General features: G+C 43.8%; 1 protein-coding gene across 1 annotated transcript in view; it reads right to left on the reverse strand.

Annotated features, from left to right (window-relative positions):
* Positions 1–15,327, reverse strand: part of SLC6A19 (solute carrier family 6 member 19) — a 144,098-nt gene that overhangs the window by 56,679 nt on the left and 72,092 nt on the right. The window contains exons 6-7 of the mRNA XM_040432609.1: positions 10,042–10,154; positions 7,838–7,966 (exon numbers count right to left, since the gene is read on the reverse strand). Coding sequence (XP_040288543.1) covers positions 7,838–7,966; positions 10,042–10,154 — 242 coding nt within the window. The remainder of the gene's footprint in view (positions 1–7,837; positions 7,967–10,041; positions 10,155–15,327) is intronic.

The raw sequence follows: 15,327 nt of genomic DNA on the forward strand, positions 1-15,327 counted from the left end.
AGAATAAGGTTCCTGGGTGTGGAATTAGATTCGTCCCTGTTGATGACCTTCCTCCCTCAGGACAAGGCTACTGCACTGACAGAGAAAATCAGAACATTCCAGAGGGCTCGCAATTGCTCCATCAGAAAGGCCATGAGTCTCTTGGGAAGCCTAACCGCCTGCATTCCCTCGGTGGCATGGTGCCAAAGCCACACAAGAGTAATCCAAAATTGTATCTTAACTATTTGGGACGGAAGACAAGTAAGTCTAGACAGGATTTTTCGGATCCCTCAGGCCGTGAAAACAGACTTGGATTGGTGGAAAGTAAAAAGAAGACTGCTTGGAGGCCTTCAGTGGCGGAACCATCCGGTCGTTCAAGTAATCACGGACGCAAGCCTCGGAGGCTGGGGAGCAAAGATAGGAGATCATCTTCTACAGGGTACCTGGCCTGCCGAGATAAAAGACAGATCCTCCAACTACCGAGAACTATACGCAGTCCTGGAGGCATTATTAAAGGGAGAGTGTCTTCTAAAAGGGCGACACCTAAGAATAATGTCAGACAATACCACAACGGTGGCTTATCTGCGTCACCAAGGAGGGACAAGGTCACGGCCTCTTGGAGAGATAGCAAAAAGAATTTTCTCCTGGGCAGAAAAGAACGCTTTATCTCTGTCCGCCATCCACCTAAGGGGCTGCGAAAACGCAGTAGCAGATTTTCTGAGCAGAGAGACAGTAGATCCAGGAGAATGGTCTCTGAACAGGAATATCTTCCAGAAGATCTCAGAAAGATGGGGCTGTCCAGAGGTAGACTTATTCGCCTCCAGAAGAAATGCGCAGGTAAAATGTTTCTGCTCCCTAAACCCAGGAGACAGTCCATGGGCAATCGATACCCTGTCAATACAGTGGAAATGGAAACTAGCCTACGCCTTTCCCCCAATACCACTAATATCGCGGGTCGTCCAGAAGCTCCTGGAGGAACCGACTACTCTCATCCTGATAGCCCCTCTATGGCCAAAGAGAAGTTGGTACTCCACTCTAAAACAGCTATCGCTGGAAGATCCGTGGGAGATTCCCTTCCAGAGGGATATTCTAGTCCAGGGCCCTCTTCTTCATCCAGACCCAGGTATATTCAGACTGTCAGCCTGGATCCTGAGAGCGAGACATTAAGAAGCAGAGGGCTTTCGGAAAGGGTGATACTTACTCTGAGGGCGAGTAGAAAAAAGGTGACCTCCTCCATCTACCTTAAGATCTGGAAGAAATACTGTTCCTGGTTAGGAGTTGAGCACCCAGACACCACCTCTCCTCCCATCAACAGAATTTTGGACTTTCTACAGTGCGGCCTTGAGTTAGGCCTGAGACCTAGTACTCTGAAGGTCCAAATTTCTGCCCTCAGCTCCTTCTATGACTGCAGCCTGGCCAACCATAGATGGATCAGGAGGTTCTTCAGAGCAGTTTCAAGATTGAGACCCTCTCTGAGATCCAGAGCTCCGACTTGGGATCTTAACATCGTCCTGGAGGGCCTAACAAAACCTCGATTTGTACCATTATCTGAGATCTCTTTAAAACACCTTTCTCTAAAAACTGCCTTTCTGATCGCTATCACCTCAGCCAGACGCATTGGAGAGATCCAGGCCTTTTCTTGTAGAGAGCCCTACCTCCAAATTAGCAAAGATTATATCCGTCTGACTCTCGACCCAGGTTTTCTCCCTAAGGTACTCACCTTTCCATCTAGAGCAGGAGATCTTCCTACCCTCTATCCCTAGGTCCGAACATACAGGGTCTAGCGATAGGTTACATCTCCTGGATGTTAGGGACATAGTTATCCATTACCTGGATTCTACCAGAGATTTCAGGGTGGATAACAACCTTCTTATTCAGTTTTCAGGAAAAAATAAAGGAAAGAAGTTAGCCAGGTCTTCCATAGCCAGATGGATCAAATCCACTATTGAATGCTGCTACAAGATCCAGAACATACCCAGTCCTAGTAATGTTAAAGCCCATTCTACTAGGGCCACTGCCTCTTCTTGGGCCGAGAACGGAGGGGTCTCGCTGGACCAGATCTGTAAAGCTGCAACCTGGTCTAGCACTAATACTTTTGTAAGACACTATCGTCTTAATCTTCCGGACGCGAATGAAGTTCTTTTCGGCCGGAAGGTTTTACAGGCGATATCCCCACCCATTTAGTTATCTGATATGTCTCAATGTGGGCCGTCATGGTGGATGAAATGGAAAAACCGCAATTAGACTTACCGGTAATTCCGTTTCCTTGAATCCACCATGACGGCCCATACTATTCCCCTTCCCAAAAAAAATAAAAAAATAAAAATTTAAATTTTTTTGTATATAAGTTGCATATACATGCAGATGATTATTTAAGGAGTTTAAGGGTATGAATCAATATCCTTTTACTTTTGTTCCACCTTTCGGGTAATTGTAAAGCACTGAGGAGGTGGAGGGGTGGGGGGTTCTTAAACTCTCTATGTGTTCCTGCCCCTACAGAGGTCAAGGGTCAATCTCAATGTGGGCCGTCATGGTGGATTCAAGGAAACGGAATTACCGGTAAGTCTAATTGCGGTTTTTCTCGAGTCTGCTAAGAGGTTGAATCCCCGTCAAGCCAGATGGGCTCTGTTTTTTACTCGTTTTGATTTTTCCATCACGTTCAGGCCGGGAAGTAAAAATGTTAAGGCGGACGCATTATCTCGGAGCTTCCAGGCTTTTCAACCTACTGAGGTACCACCTGAATCCATCCTACCAGCAAAAATCTTCTTAGCAGCTCTTACCCAGGATATCTCGGCTCGCATTAGGTCGGAACAACATCTGGCACCGGTATCCACCCCAACAGATAAGTTGTTTGTTCCCGTACAATTTCGTCTCCAGCTGTTGGGTGAGTGTCACGATTCTGCCTTTTGTGGACATCCGGGTGTTGAGGGCACTAAGGATCTGGTTTCTAGATCTTATTGGTGGCCCACTCTAACTAGGGATGTCAAGTCCTATGTGTCAGCCTGTGAGGTTTGTGCCAGGTCCAAGACACCTAGGACTCGCCCTGCTGGTAACCTACGACCCCTACCCATTCCCAGTAGACCCTGGTCCCATATCTCGATGGACTTTATAACTGACCTACCGCTGGCGGAGGGTAAGACTGTAGTGTGGGTAGTGGTGGATAGGTTTAGCAAGATGGTCCATTTCATTCCCCTGTCTAAACTCCCGAATGCCAAAACCCTGGTGTCTATTTTTGTGAAAGAAATTGTTCGATTGCATGGTATCCCGGAAAATATTGTTTCGGACAGGGGTGTGCAGTTTGTGTCCAAATTCTGGAGAGCCTTCTGTCAAAGATGTAAAATTTCGTTGTCTTTTTCTTCCGCCTACCATCCTGACAGTAATGGGCAGACTGAACGCCTTAATCAGTCTGTGGAACAATTCCTGAGGTTGTATGTTGCTGATGACCAGCAATTATGGGTCAAATTCCTTCCATTGGCTGAATTTGCTCTGAATAACCGTGTCAATTCTTCTGCTGGGGTCTCCCCTTTCTTTTGTAACCATGGTTTTCATCCCCGTTTTCATTCTGGGTCGTCCGTCTCCTCCTCTAACCCTGAAGCTGATAAACTCTGCTCCGAACTGTGCACAGTTTGGGCCCGGGTTCAATCGAACCTAGAAAAGGCTCAATGTTCTCAAAAACTCAAGGCCGATAGGAGACGTTCAAGGGGGGTAAACTTTCAGGTTGGGGATAAAGTATGGTTGTCCTCCAAGAATCTATCTCTCAAGGTAACTTCTAAAAAATTTGCTCCTCGTTTTATTGGACCATATAAGATCACGGAAGTGATTAACCCGGTATCTTTTAGGTTGGAGCTGCCTGAGTCATTCCACATTCATAATGTGTTCCATAAATCTCTGCTTAAAAAATATTTTGAACCGGTAGTACCATCAAAAGCCTCGCCTCCGCCAGTTCTTGTTAATGATGCTGTCGAGTATGTGGTGTCTAAAATAGTGGATGTCAGGAAGGTGCGTAATTCCTTGCAGTACCTGATTCACTGGAAGGGGTATGGACCTGAAGAGAGATCTTGGGTACCTGCCAGGGAGGTTCATGCTCCTAGACTTGTTCGTAAATTTCATTTAGAACACCCTGAAAAGCCATCGCCTGAAGTCTTGGGTCCGGTGGCCCCTCGTAAAAGGGGGGGTACTGTCACGGGGTTCCGAAGGTGCACTCGGAGCTGATCACTCGGTGCTCGACTGGTTGGTCTGTCGGTCATGTGACGCTGGCCACGTCACATGACCCTCACTCCCCACTATAAATACAGGCAGCCTGCTGGCTACAGGTTGCCTGTTAATTTCTAGGTTCCTGGTATTTGTTGGACTGCTGAATACTTACCTGATCCTGTTCCTTGACCATCCTTTTGCCTGATCCTCCTGTACTGCGCATCCGTCCTGGTATTGTGACCTCGGCTCCCACCTGACTACTCTCTTAGGACTCCTCTTGTACTTCTCTGCTCTCCTGGTATTTATGACCCCGGCTTCTCCTGACAATTCTCTGCTTGCTCCATTTGTACTTTGCAGCTTTCCTGGTATTGACTCGGTCCGTTCACGTCCTGTTGTTTGTCTGTCTGTCATCCCTGCACTTACTCCAAGTTAGGGATTGCCGTCCAGTTGTCCCCTGTCATTAGGACTCGCGAGGCAAGTAGGCAGGGCCAGGGGTAAGGGTGGAGCGCAGTGGTCACTTCCCTTCCCCCTGTGTGTGTGTGTACGCGACCGTTACACATATGTATTTGACCTCAATTTGTACTGGCCTTCAGTAAAATTGATATCCATTGACCGTCTAATAGACCTCCAGCCACATACTTACTTCTTTTATGTACGCTGAATGCATCATTTTTAGGGCCTGTAGTACACTGGCTTGCTGTAAAATTGATATCCAATGACCGTGTAATCTACCTGTAGCCACATACTTACTTGTTCTTTTATGTACGCGGAATTCCTAATTTTTGGGGCCTGTAGTCCATTGGCCTGCTGTAAAATTGATATTCAATGACCTTGTAATCTACTTCCAGCCACATACTTACTTGTTCTTTTCTGTACGCTGAATGCATAATTTTTGGGGCCTGTAGTTGTCACAGTCATATTGGTTTGACCGTGATGCGGTTGCCGTGCAGATTCGTTGCTTGTGGCAACAAGTAGTTTGTGGTTTGCATGTGCACTTCCCCTTTAAGTTGTGTCTCCCTTCTTTGTGGTGTGTGTGGGGTTAATATCCTGACTTGGTTAGATCAGGGTGTGGTCTCTTCTAGCTATTTAGCCTTTGCTTGTAGCTTGGAGGTTAGTTGTGCTCTAGCCTTGTTTTGGGCTAGAAGCTATGCTCCATTCTGTGGCTATGCCATCTGCCCAGTCATTGAGGGCCACCATGTTAGACATCGAGGTCTCTTAGCAATGTCATTCCTTTGTCTCCCTTGTATCCTATATGTACCCAACCTCACTTGTTGTATGTTTGGTGTTGGTTTATGTTCAGGGTTTGTTGTACGTCTTGTTTTTTGTTACATGTCTGGGATGTTGTTGGTGTTTGTCCCTGCATGAGTGCAAGACGTTTCCCTGTGTGTGTTGTCCCTCTGGAAGGGGGTTGGTTTCCTGGATGGGTGAACCATTTTCCTAGGATGTGCAGTTGCTGGTAGGACGTGCAGTTGCTGGAGTCCTGGTTCCTGTGTGTCAGTACGAACTGCATACAGAAGACATTTTGATGGCAGCGCATCTTTTTGGGTTCCAGGTTACTTCAGCTGTGTTCTTCATTGGTGTCTTCTAGCAGCTGCGGCAGGTAAGTGACCAGATTTACTGTTGTTGTAGTTGGTTCAGTTGTCTCTGGCCACTGGTTACTTACCTGTCATTTCCTTGGTGTTGTTGTCCTTTGTTGATAGGCCTGTGGGAGACTCTGGTTCATCCATGTTGTGGATGAACCAGTTGGTCTCTTGTCCCTTTCTCCTTACCTCAGGGTAATTCAGGTATTTCAGGGTTTTAAGTTCCGGCGTATGGGCCATCCTACCATCAGGGTTGGCTCATACAGATAGGCGATTAGGGCCAGATTTAGGGATGCTTTAGGAGGTGACCTGCTCCAGTCTGAAGTCTTTTGCAGCCTCTATCAGGTTTTCTCCAGGATTGCTCTATATTTAGCTCCATCCATCTTCCCATCAAGTCTGACCAGCTCCCCTGTTCCTGCTGAAAAGCATCCCCACAGCATGATGTGGCCACCACCATGTTTTGCAGTAGGGAGGGTGCATTCAGGGTGATGTGTAATGTTAGTTTTAAGACACACATAGCATTTTGCCTTTAGGCGAAAAGTTCAACTTTGGTCTTATCTAACGGAGCACCTTCTTCCACTTGTTTGCTGTGTCCCTTACATGACTTGTGGAAAACTGCAAATACAGTAGGACTTCTTATGGCTTGCTTTCAAAAATGGCTTTCTTCTCGCCACTGTTTCATAAAGACTAGATTTGTAGAGTACACAACTAATAGTTTTCTATTAGAGTGACTATGGGTCTCTTGGCTGCTTCTCTAATTAGTGCTCTCCTTTCCTGGACTGTCAGTTTAGGTGGAAAGCCATGTTTTGGTAGGTTTGCAGTTGTTCTGTTCCTTCCATTATCAGATGATAGATGGAACAGTGCTCCGTGAGATGTTCAGTGCTTGGGATATTTTTTTATAACCTAACCCTGCTTTACACTTCTGCACAACATTATCCCTGGCCTTTCAGTTGTGTTCCTTTGTTTTCATGATTTTATTTATTAAATGTTTGAAAACCATGTATTTTCTTTTCACTTCACACATTCTTGCTAATTTGTATGGAAAAAATGTGGAAAAGTAGCATGTCATTTATACCACAGTGAATGCTGTAAAAATGAAGCCCAAAAAACAATGTGAAATTACAGTCTTTTTCCATTCCCTCCCCAAAAATATAATACAAATCATCCCCCGAGAAACAAGCCCTCATAGGCCATGTAGTTTTGGCTCTCAGAAGGTGGGATAAAAAAATAAAAAAATAAATCACCATATCATAAAGCTGAAAATAGGCTGTATCAGGAAAGGGATCAGGAGAAAATAATATTAATTTCTCAACCATTGGGGAGCTGTCAGATGTTGAAACAGCTTTTTACTTTTGCAAACCCTAATTAATTATGAAATGATTTATTATGAGTTTATTAATTGGATTATCCCAAAAAAGCTATTACTATGTAAAAATATGGCATTTCAAATTAAGTATTATTGCAAATTACATGCGATAAAAATATTGTAGCTGTTTTTATGTAAATTACATTTTCCTGTCTGGTAGTGCCTGTGTTCTGATTGAAATTTTGGTCTACCTTATCCTGCATTCAGTAGTGGTCTAACATGCTCAATAGCTTCTCTGCTCCCTTCCTCCTCTAAGTGTCAGTGTAGTGATGTCATAAATGCAAATGAAGCAGCTCAGACACCTTTCATTCATTCCTACTTCTAAATTCATAGAAATATATAGTTGTTTATTTGGAAACAAAGTGGAGAAGGAAACTGGGATGGGGGAGCAGCATTGTATACCACAGTGCTATTTGGTAGTGGAATCACTTAGGCTTTGTGTGAGGAACTATTTTCTGTAAAAGGGAGACATTGGTTAACAGGAGCTGGTTGCAATGCACTCCTGGGAGATGTAGGTGCTTGATTGTTACATGTGATGAGCTGTTGACCACCTACAGAAAGGGAATAGACAAATACTCCAAATGTTTGAGTAAAACAGAGAACAAGGGTGTAAATTGGAGAGCAATGTTTTCTCATTGATAGTTAAAATAATGGTTCACATTACTCATATTTTTTTATTTGTAGGAAAACCCCTATTTCTGTTTTGTCCAAAGCTTACCTTGCCAAGCAGTCATCATATTGTGCTGTAGCACGGAATCCAATGATAGAATAGATAACGGTGGCAGCATATATGGATGTGCAACCATTAATGATAGAGATAATGACTGCATCCTTTTCACAATTGTTACTATAAAAGAAAAAAGAAAAAAAATCTATTGAAATTGTTGCCACTTGTCTATTCCATGTTTGTCACATGCCTGAAAATAAAATAGAATTTATCCACAGCACACGTGTTTAGGGACCAGGAAGTAGACACCATTGGGAGATCTACATTCCTTAAAGGGAGTCTGTCACCACATTTGAGCATATTAGACTGATCAAATAGCGTTATGTGCCACCCAGAACTTAAAAACGGTACCTTTGTTGTATCTAATGGAGTTTTCTTTCAGCCAAAAATGAACTTTTAAGATTCTGTAAGGGCTGTTTCACACGAGCGGATGCCGTGCGTGGCATCCGCTCCGTGAAAGAGTGCCAAGACCCGATGCAGACTGCAGAGGCACGGAGCATTAACATGACTGATAATGATCCGTGCCTCTCTGTGATCTCTTTACTACGAAATCAGTGACAACTGTGATTTCGTAGTAAAGAGATCACAGAGAGGCACGGAGCATTATCAGTCATGTTCATGCTCCGTGCCTCTGCAGTCTGCATCGGGTCTTGGCACTCTTTCGCGGAGCGGATGCCACGCACGGCATCCGCTCGTGTGAAACAGCCATAAATGCGCCCTCTCAAGTGCCCAGGGCGGCGTCTCAATCGTCCGAGCCCCAGGCAGCACCTCCTCAACGGCTCATAACCCTGCCCTCCGTGTGCTTCTGCCCGCCCGTTTACTCTCCTCCTCTCTCCTTTTCCACTGCGCTACGAATTTGACCGCGTAGCCGCAGTGGAAAAGGAGAGGAGAGTAAACGGGCGGGCAGAGGCACACGGAGGGCGGGGTTATGAGCCGTTGAGGAGGTGCTGCCTGGGGCTCGGACGATTGAGACGCCGCCCTAGGCACTTGATCTCTAATTGGGTCACTAGGAAACCCATTTACAGAATCTTAAAAGTTCATTTTTGGCTGAAAAAACTCCATTAGATTCAACAAAGGTACCGTTTTTAAGTTCTGGGTGGCACATATAACACTATTTGATCAGTCTAATATGCTCAAATGTGGTGACAGACTCCCTTTAAATGGGAGCTGGAGGGGATCTAAAAAATATAAAATTTTATTATTTACAAGAAACTGTTCACGTGTTTTTTTTTTTTGTTTTTTTTTTTAAAGTTATTGGCCAGACAACCCAAACAAGCCAACTGCTTCAGTTTATAGCAAAATGTAAACCTATTTATCTGGGTGATCAATATGCTACCACCAGACAACCCCTTTTCAAATAGTATCTCTGTCAGATTTAGGCCTCATTCATTTGACCTATATGAAGGCAGACTCTGTACAGTACAGAGCATATCATGGAGCATGATACCCCCCTTTAATTCTTGAGGTTAGTACAGTCATGTGGATACCTAATTTATATAGTATATTTATTTCATGTGCGCACATTGAACATGTATTTTATACTAAATAGCATTCTTTTTTCCTTGTGGACTTTCTTTTATTTTTAAACATGATATTTGTAACATTTTTTTTTTTAATCCCATTTTATATTACTAGTTTTAAATAGCATTTTATTTTAAACTTGTAATGTATTAGCATACTCCTGTGTGCCAGTACATTATGCTCTGTGTCTGTCAGGGCAACAGCAGCCTGTGCCATACAGAAGGATTACTGAGCAAACAGCCTTGTGGTCCTTTCTAGGTCCCCAGGGCTGACTGCAGACAGCTCCTCCAGTCTCTAATTGGGTCACTAGGAAACCCAGTGGCCTAGCTGCACTAGGGAGTCCCCTTTGATCACGCTATGGTCATGGACCATGGCAATCAAAGGGTTAATAACCATACAGCTGTAGAGTAGGCTTTTGCTCTATGAACCCAAAGTATAAGTAGCACCTGCTTCTTAGAGCAGTAGTGCTTGAGCAGCCATTAACCCTTCTCTGCAGCAGTGATACCAAGAGGTTGCTGTAGACTGAGGACTTGTGCAATTCTGTGTTTTTGACAATCTTATACTTCAAAATAGGATTCTTGAATGATTCATAAATATGCAAAAACATTACAAATAACATTTTCCCAGCTCTATGAAAATCCATGTATGGATTTTTAAATTGAAATTTTACTTACTGTATTGAATTATAACTAGAAAATGAGATCAGTCCCCCAAAAGCAAGCGAAAATGAGTAGAAAACCTGGGCACCAGCATCCAGCCAAGTAACAGGATTTGCCAATTCAGATACCTAAATGACAACAAAGTATGCAACATTATAGTGAATTAAGTACTACAGCACTAGATTATTAAAGCAGACCTTTCATGTTTTTATTTTTTTTAATTCTAGATAAATACCTTTACTTATGATGCTGCCACCCTGCCTTTATTTTTTTTTAAATAGGACTCCTACATCTGTGCCTCCCTGTAGTTTTCCCGCTCAGTATGTTAATATTGAGCATCGGTACAGGGAGGAGACGACGCCACGGTTTCTCAATGGGCATCTCCTTCTCCCTGGCTGTGCCGCGAGCCAATCACAGCGGAGATCGTCGCAGCCAGGGAGAATCACAGGGTTTCTCCGCTGTGATTGGATCGCGGCACAGCCAGGGAGAAGGAGAAGCCCATTACGAAACCCTGGTGTCTCCTCCTCCCTGTACCGATGGTCAGTATTAGCATGCTGAGCGGGAAAACTACAGGGGGGCACAGCAGGGCGTAGGAGCCATATTTAAAAAAAAAAACAGGCAGGGTAGCAGCATCAGTGGGGGTACCCCGCAAGTAAAGGTATTTATATAGAATAAAAAAAAACATGAAAGGTCTGCTTTAATTATAGGTAAATGCAGAAAAACTCCATAAACGTTATAAACACTTAAACATGTACATTTACTGTGCATACTATTACAAGAGCTGACCTCTGTGAAATATGTAACATATTTTTAATAAGTTACATGATACTGTTTTTACAGAACAAAGTCCACAGGAGTAGAGAAACAATTGCAGGGTTCAATAGTTCATTGTGGCTTACAGAGCACAATTAGAGATATTTTTAACTAGTAAAATAAAATTGTGTTAACTAAAGAGAATTATATAATTGTTAGGGTGGGTTCACACTTGCGTTATGGAGGCCATTATGGCTTTCCGTTATAACATGGTTATAACGGAATTCATAAGACGGAAGGATGGATCAGTTTTGCTGCCTATAGACTTGCATTATGACGGAATGCAAATGGAAGCCTTTAAAAGGCATTCCGTTTGCTCTCCATCCTAATAGAAGTCTATGGGAAAGCAGAACGGATCCGTCTGGGTCCCGTTATGCAAGACAGAAAACAAGTCCTGTCGACAGGACTTTGTTTTCCGTCTTGCATAACAGGACCCACACGGTTCAATTATGTTTTCCTATAGACTTCTATTAGGACGGAGCAAAACGGAATGCCTCTTAAAGGCTTCCATTTGCATTCAATCCTATGGATTCCGTTATTTTCCGTTATAACCATGTTATAATGGAAAGCCATAACGGACTCCATAACGCTAGTGTGAACCCACCCTTACATGAAAATATTAATATATCTATTTTTTTTTACAATCAATTGTGCTGGAATGATAGGTAAAGGGGCAGATTTATCAAACTGGTGTAAAGTAGAACTGGCTTATTAGTTGCCCTTAGCAACCAATCAGATTCCACCTTTCATTTTCTATAGGAGCTGTGAAAAATGAAACATGGAATATGATTGGTTGCTATGGGCAATTAAGCCAGTTCTACTTTACACCAGTTTGATAAATATTCCCCAAAGTTTTTATATAGACAGTTTAATAGTTTAATTTGATTTAGAATAAAAAGATAAATGCAGCTTTATTCCTAACAGCCCGGTTTTGCACTGAAAATCTGCAATTAATTACATGGCAATACATGTGGTTTGGGTTTTCAAAACCCTTTCTAGATGTAGCAGAGAAAATATAAATGGAATGCAGGGGATGCTGCAGATTTTAAAATCCACTTCATACCTTCTTACTGCTGCATTGCTGTGGATTGAACAGCATCTGGAACCATTCAAAAAGGTTCACAGGTTTTATTTGCAGACAAAAATAGGGCAAATACAGTGTTCTTAGCCAGTAGCTTAGGATCCACATGTGGCTCCCAGCCCCTCAGATACTGTTATGCCCTAAATGGGGGTGTAACATTATATTTCCCTACCTCGTGAGATTTACCTAACCGCTGACGAGGCTCCTGACGCATGCTCACTCTGCTGTGAAATTCCCCTACCCTGTCGTTGCGCGCCTGCGCGGCACAACTCCTCACGTCATGTCCTGTGCGACCGGAAGTGACAAGGGTAGGGAAATCTCATGAGGTAGGGAAATATAACGTTACAGGGGTCATACTATAACAGGAACTTGGTATCAGGCTCAAAATTATATCACTGACATTTTGCATGTTGCTTGGCAGTGTCGGACCAGAAAAATTCACTCTGGGGGTCTACTGTATAGCTACATGCAAATATTACCTGCTCACACAGCAGCAGATAACAGCAAAATGCTGCAAGATTATTTGTTATGGGGGTCCCTGCACTGACTTTGAGAAGGAAGGTCCCCGGGGAAAGATTTACATAGTTACATAGTTAATACGGTTGAAAAAAAACATAAGTCCATCAGGTTCAACCAAGGGATAGGTGGGGATGCGAATCCCAGAAGGAAGTGAGACTCAGATTTCTACACATTTTCATAGGCATTAATGTCATTTAGCCCTCATGTACACGACCGTTCCGTTTTTGCGGTCCGCAAACCACGGATCTGCAAAAAACAGGAGGCCACCCGTGTGCCTTCCACAATTTACGGAACGGGCAGCCCATTGAAGAAATGCCTATTCTTATCCGCAAAAGGGACAAGAATAGGACATGCTATATTTTTTGGGGCGGGGCAACGGATGCGGACAGCACACGGAGCTCTGTCCGCATCTTTTGCGGTCCCATTGAAGTGAATGGATCCGCACCCGAGCCTCAAAAAATGTGTCTCGGGTGCGGACCACAACAACAGTCATGTGCATGAGGCCTTACTTTCAAGAATTCATCTAAACCCTTTTCAAAACTGTCCACTGTTCCTGCTGTGACCACGTCCTGAGGAAGTCTATTCCACAGATTCACAGCTCTTAGGGTACTTTCACACTAGAGTTAAAGTTTTTTAGTATTGAGTTCCGTCACAGGGGCTCAATTCCAGAAAAAAGTTTTATCCTAATGCATTCTGAATGGAAAGCATTCCGTTCAGTATGCATCAGGATATCTTCAGTTCAGTCCTTCTTACGGTATTTGGCCGTAGAAAATACCCCGGCATGCTGCTGTATTTTCTCCGGCCAAAATTCCAGAACACTTGCCGAAATACTTGATCCGGCATTCATTTCCATTGAAATGTATTAATGCCGAATTCGGTACCAAGTGTTCCGGAAAACCAGATCCGGTTTCCCACTCTGCGCATGAGCAGACCTTTAAAAATGAGACAAAAATAAATACCGGATCCGTTTTTCCGGATGACACCAGAGAGTCAGATCTGGTATTTTAATGCATTTGTCAGCCGGAACCGCATCCGGATCCGGAAACAAATGCTATCCGTTTGCACACAGATTTCCAGATCCGGCAGGCAGTGTGAAAGTAATGACGCTTCTGGAGACTAAGACTAATTTAAAACTAATTTAATAAAACTGCATAAAATAAAATGAGGAATACAAAATACATAATTAGAAATTAAAAGTTACATCCCACACAAATGGTCCCCAATATACAATGCAATACAATACTACTGACCTGTTTACTGTAAGAATAATATGGTCGTATTGATTGTCACCATCTAAAATATTACACCTTCTACACTGCTAGCAGTGAATGTGACTGAATTATATATCTGATATTGCAGATTAACCCTCCACTGACCTCCAGCAAAGCAGATCAGCCCCTCACTGACATCCAGCAGAGCACAATATACAAATCTGCACAATCCAAAGAAACTCTGTACGCCGCTAGACAAGGTAAGTACATGCGGTTAGTATAGGAAATATTCCATAGATCTGATGATGGCAACAGTCTGTGCTGAAATAGATGGTGTTGTTTTATAATATAATATTCCTGCTGGTTAGTAAAGACCAGGGGCAGACTACCCATTCGGGCATGGACCGAGGGCCCATGGCCACTAGGGGGCCCCGTCAGGCCCCACTTGCCACTTCCTCTGCTCCGCCGGCTCCGTGTGCGTCCCGATCCTATCCTTCACTATGCGAGCGGCATGGCTCGCATAGTGAAGAACTCACTGTGAATACTAAATCAGTGCTTCCATTTTGGAAGCGCTGATTAGTACCGGAGGACAGGGAAACGGTGAAGGATCGGTACTCACTGCTTCCTGGTCCTCGGCTGCACACAGCGTGAGTTGCTCTGTGACGTCACGCTGTGCGCGCCAGCCAACAGCAGGAGGAAGAAGATCGCGGTGCCGGTCAGGAGCGGCGAAGTCCAGGGGCAGGAGTGGTAAGTGTTTTATTTATTTTTGCTGAGGGCATAATGGCCGGGCTGGCTGAGAGGCATAATGGGGGCTGATGAGAGGCATGAGGGCTGAGAGGCATAAGGGATGATTATGGGGGCTAATGAGAGGCATGGGGGTGTAGAGAGGCATGGGGCTCTCATCTGAGGTCTGATTGGGGGTCATTTACATTGGGGTCTGATTTGAGGTCTTATTGGGGTCTTATTAACATTGGGGGTCTGATTGTGGCTGTCAGCTGAGGCCTAATTAACATTGGGGGTCTGATTGGTGCTCTGACCTGAGTTGTAATGAAAAATATAATTTTTCTTATTGTCCCCCTCTAAAACCTAGGTGTGTCTTATAGGTCTCCTGAACTGTAGAGTGGTGCCCACTTCCAGCCCTGAGCCCAGCTGCCCAGAGCACTGATCCTGAGCCTACTGGAGTCTTCAGAACTTACAGTAATTCACTGTAAGCTATATTATATATATTGTTTTATGTGAGTAAGAGTGCGGGTTGGTTGGATGGGTACAGTACTATCTGCACATTGTAAAAAAAATAAAAATAAAATGAATCTGCAAAATACTATATATTTGTGTCAGAAGTTGTGCTTTTTTAATTTTTAAAATAATGATACAGCCATTTTATTTGATACTTTTGTGCTGATTCTTCCTCCCCCCCCCCCCCCTCTATTAAGGGACACTATAGTAACCATAACCACAACAGCTAAACGTAGTAGTTATGGTGTCTATAGCATGTCTCTGCAAGCTTTTCAGAAAAAAGGCAGTATTTTCATTACTGCCAAGGAACACCTCTAGTGGCCACTCATCAGACGGCCACTCATCAGACGGCCACTAGAGGTGCTTCCTAGTCCAGTGTTACACAACTGTGCTACACTGGCATTTACGCTAAACACTCCCTGTAGAAATGCATTGATTCAA

Source organism: Bufo bufo, chromosome 5, assembly GCF_905171765.1.
Source record: "Bufo bufo chromosome 5, aBufBuf1.1, whole genome shotgun sequence".
In the NCBI taxonomy this organism is placed as follows: Eukaryota; Metazoa; Chordata; class Amphibia; order Anura; family Bufonidae; genus Bufo; species Bufo bufo.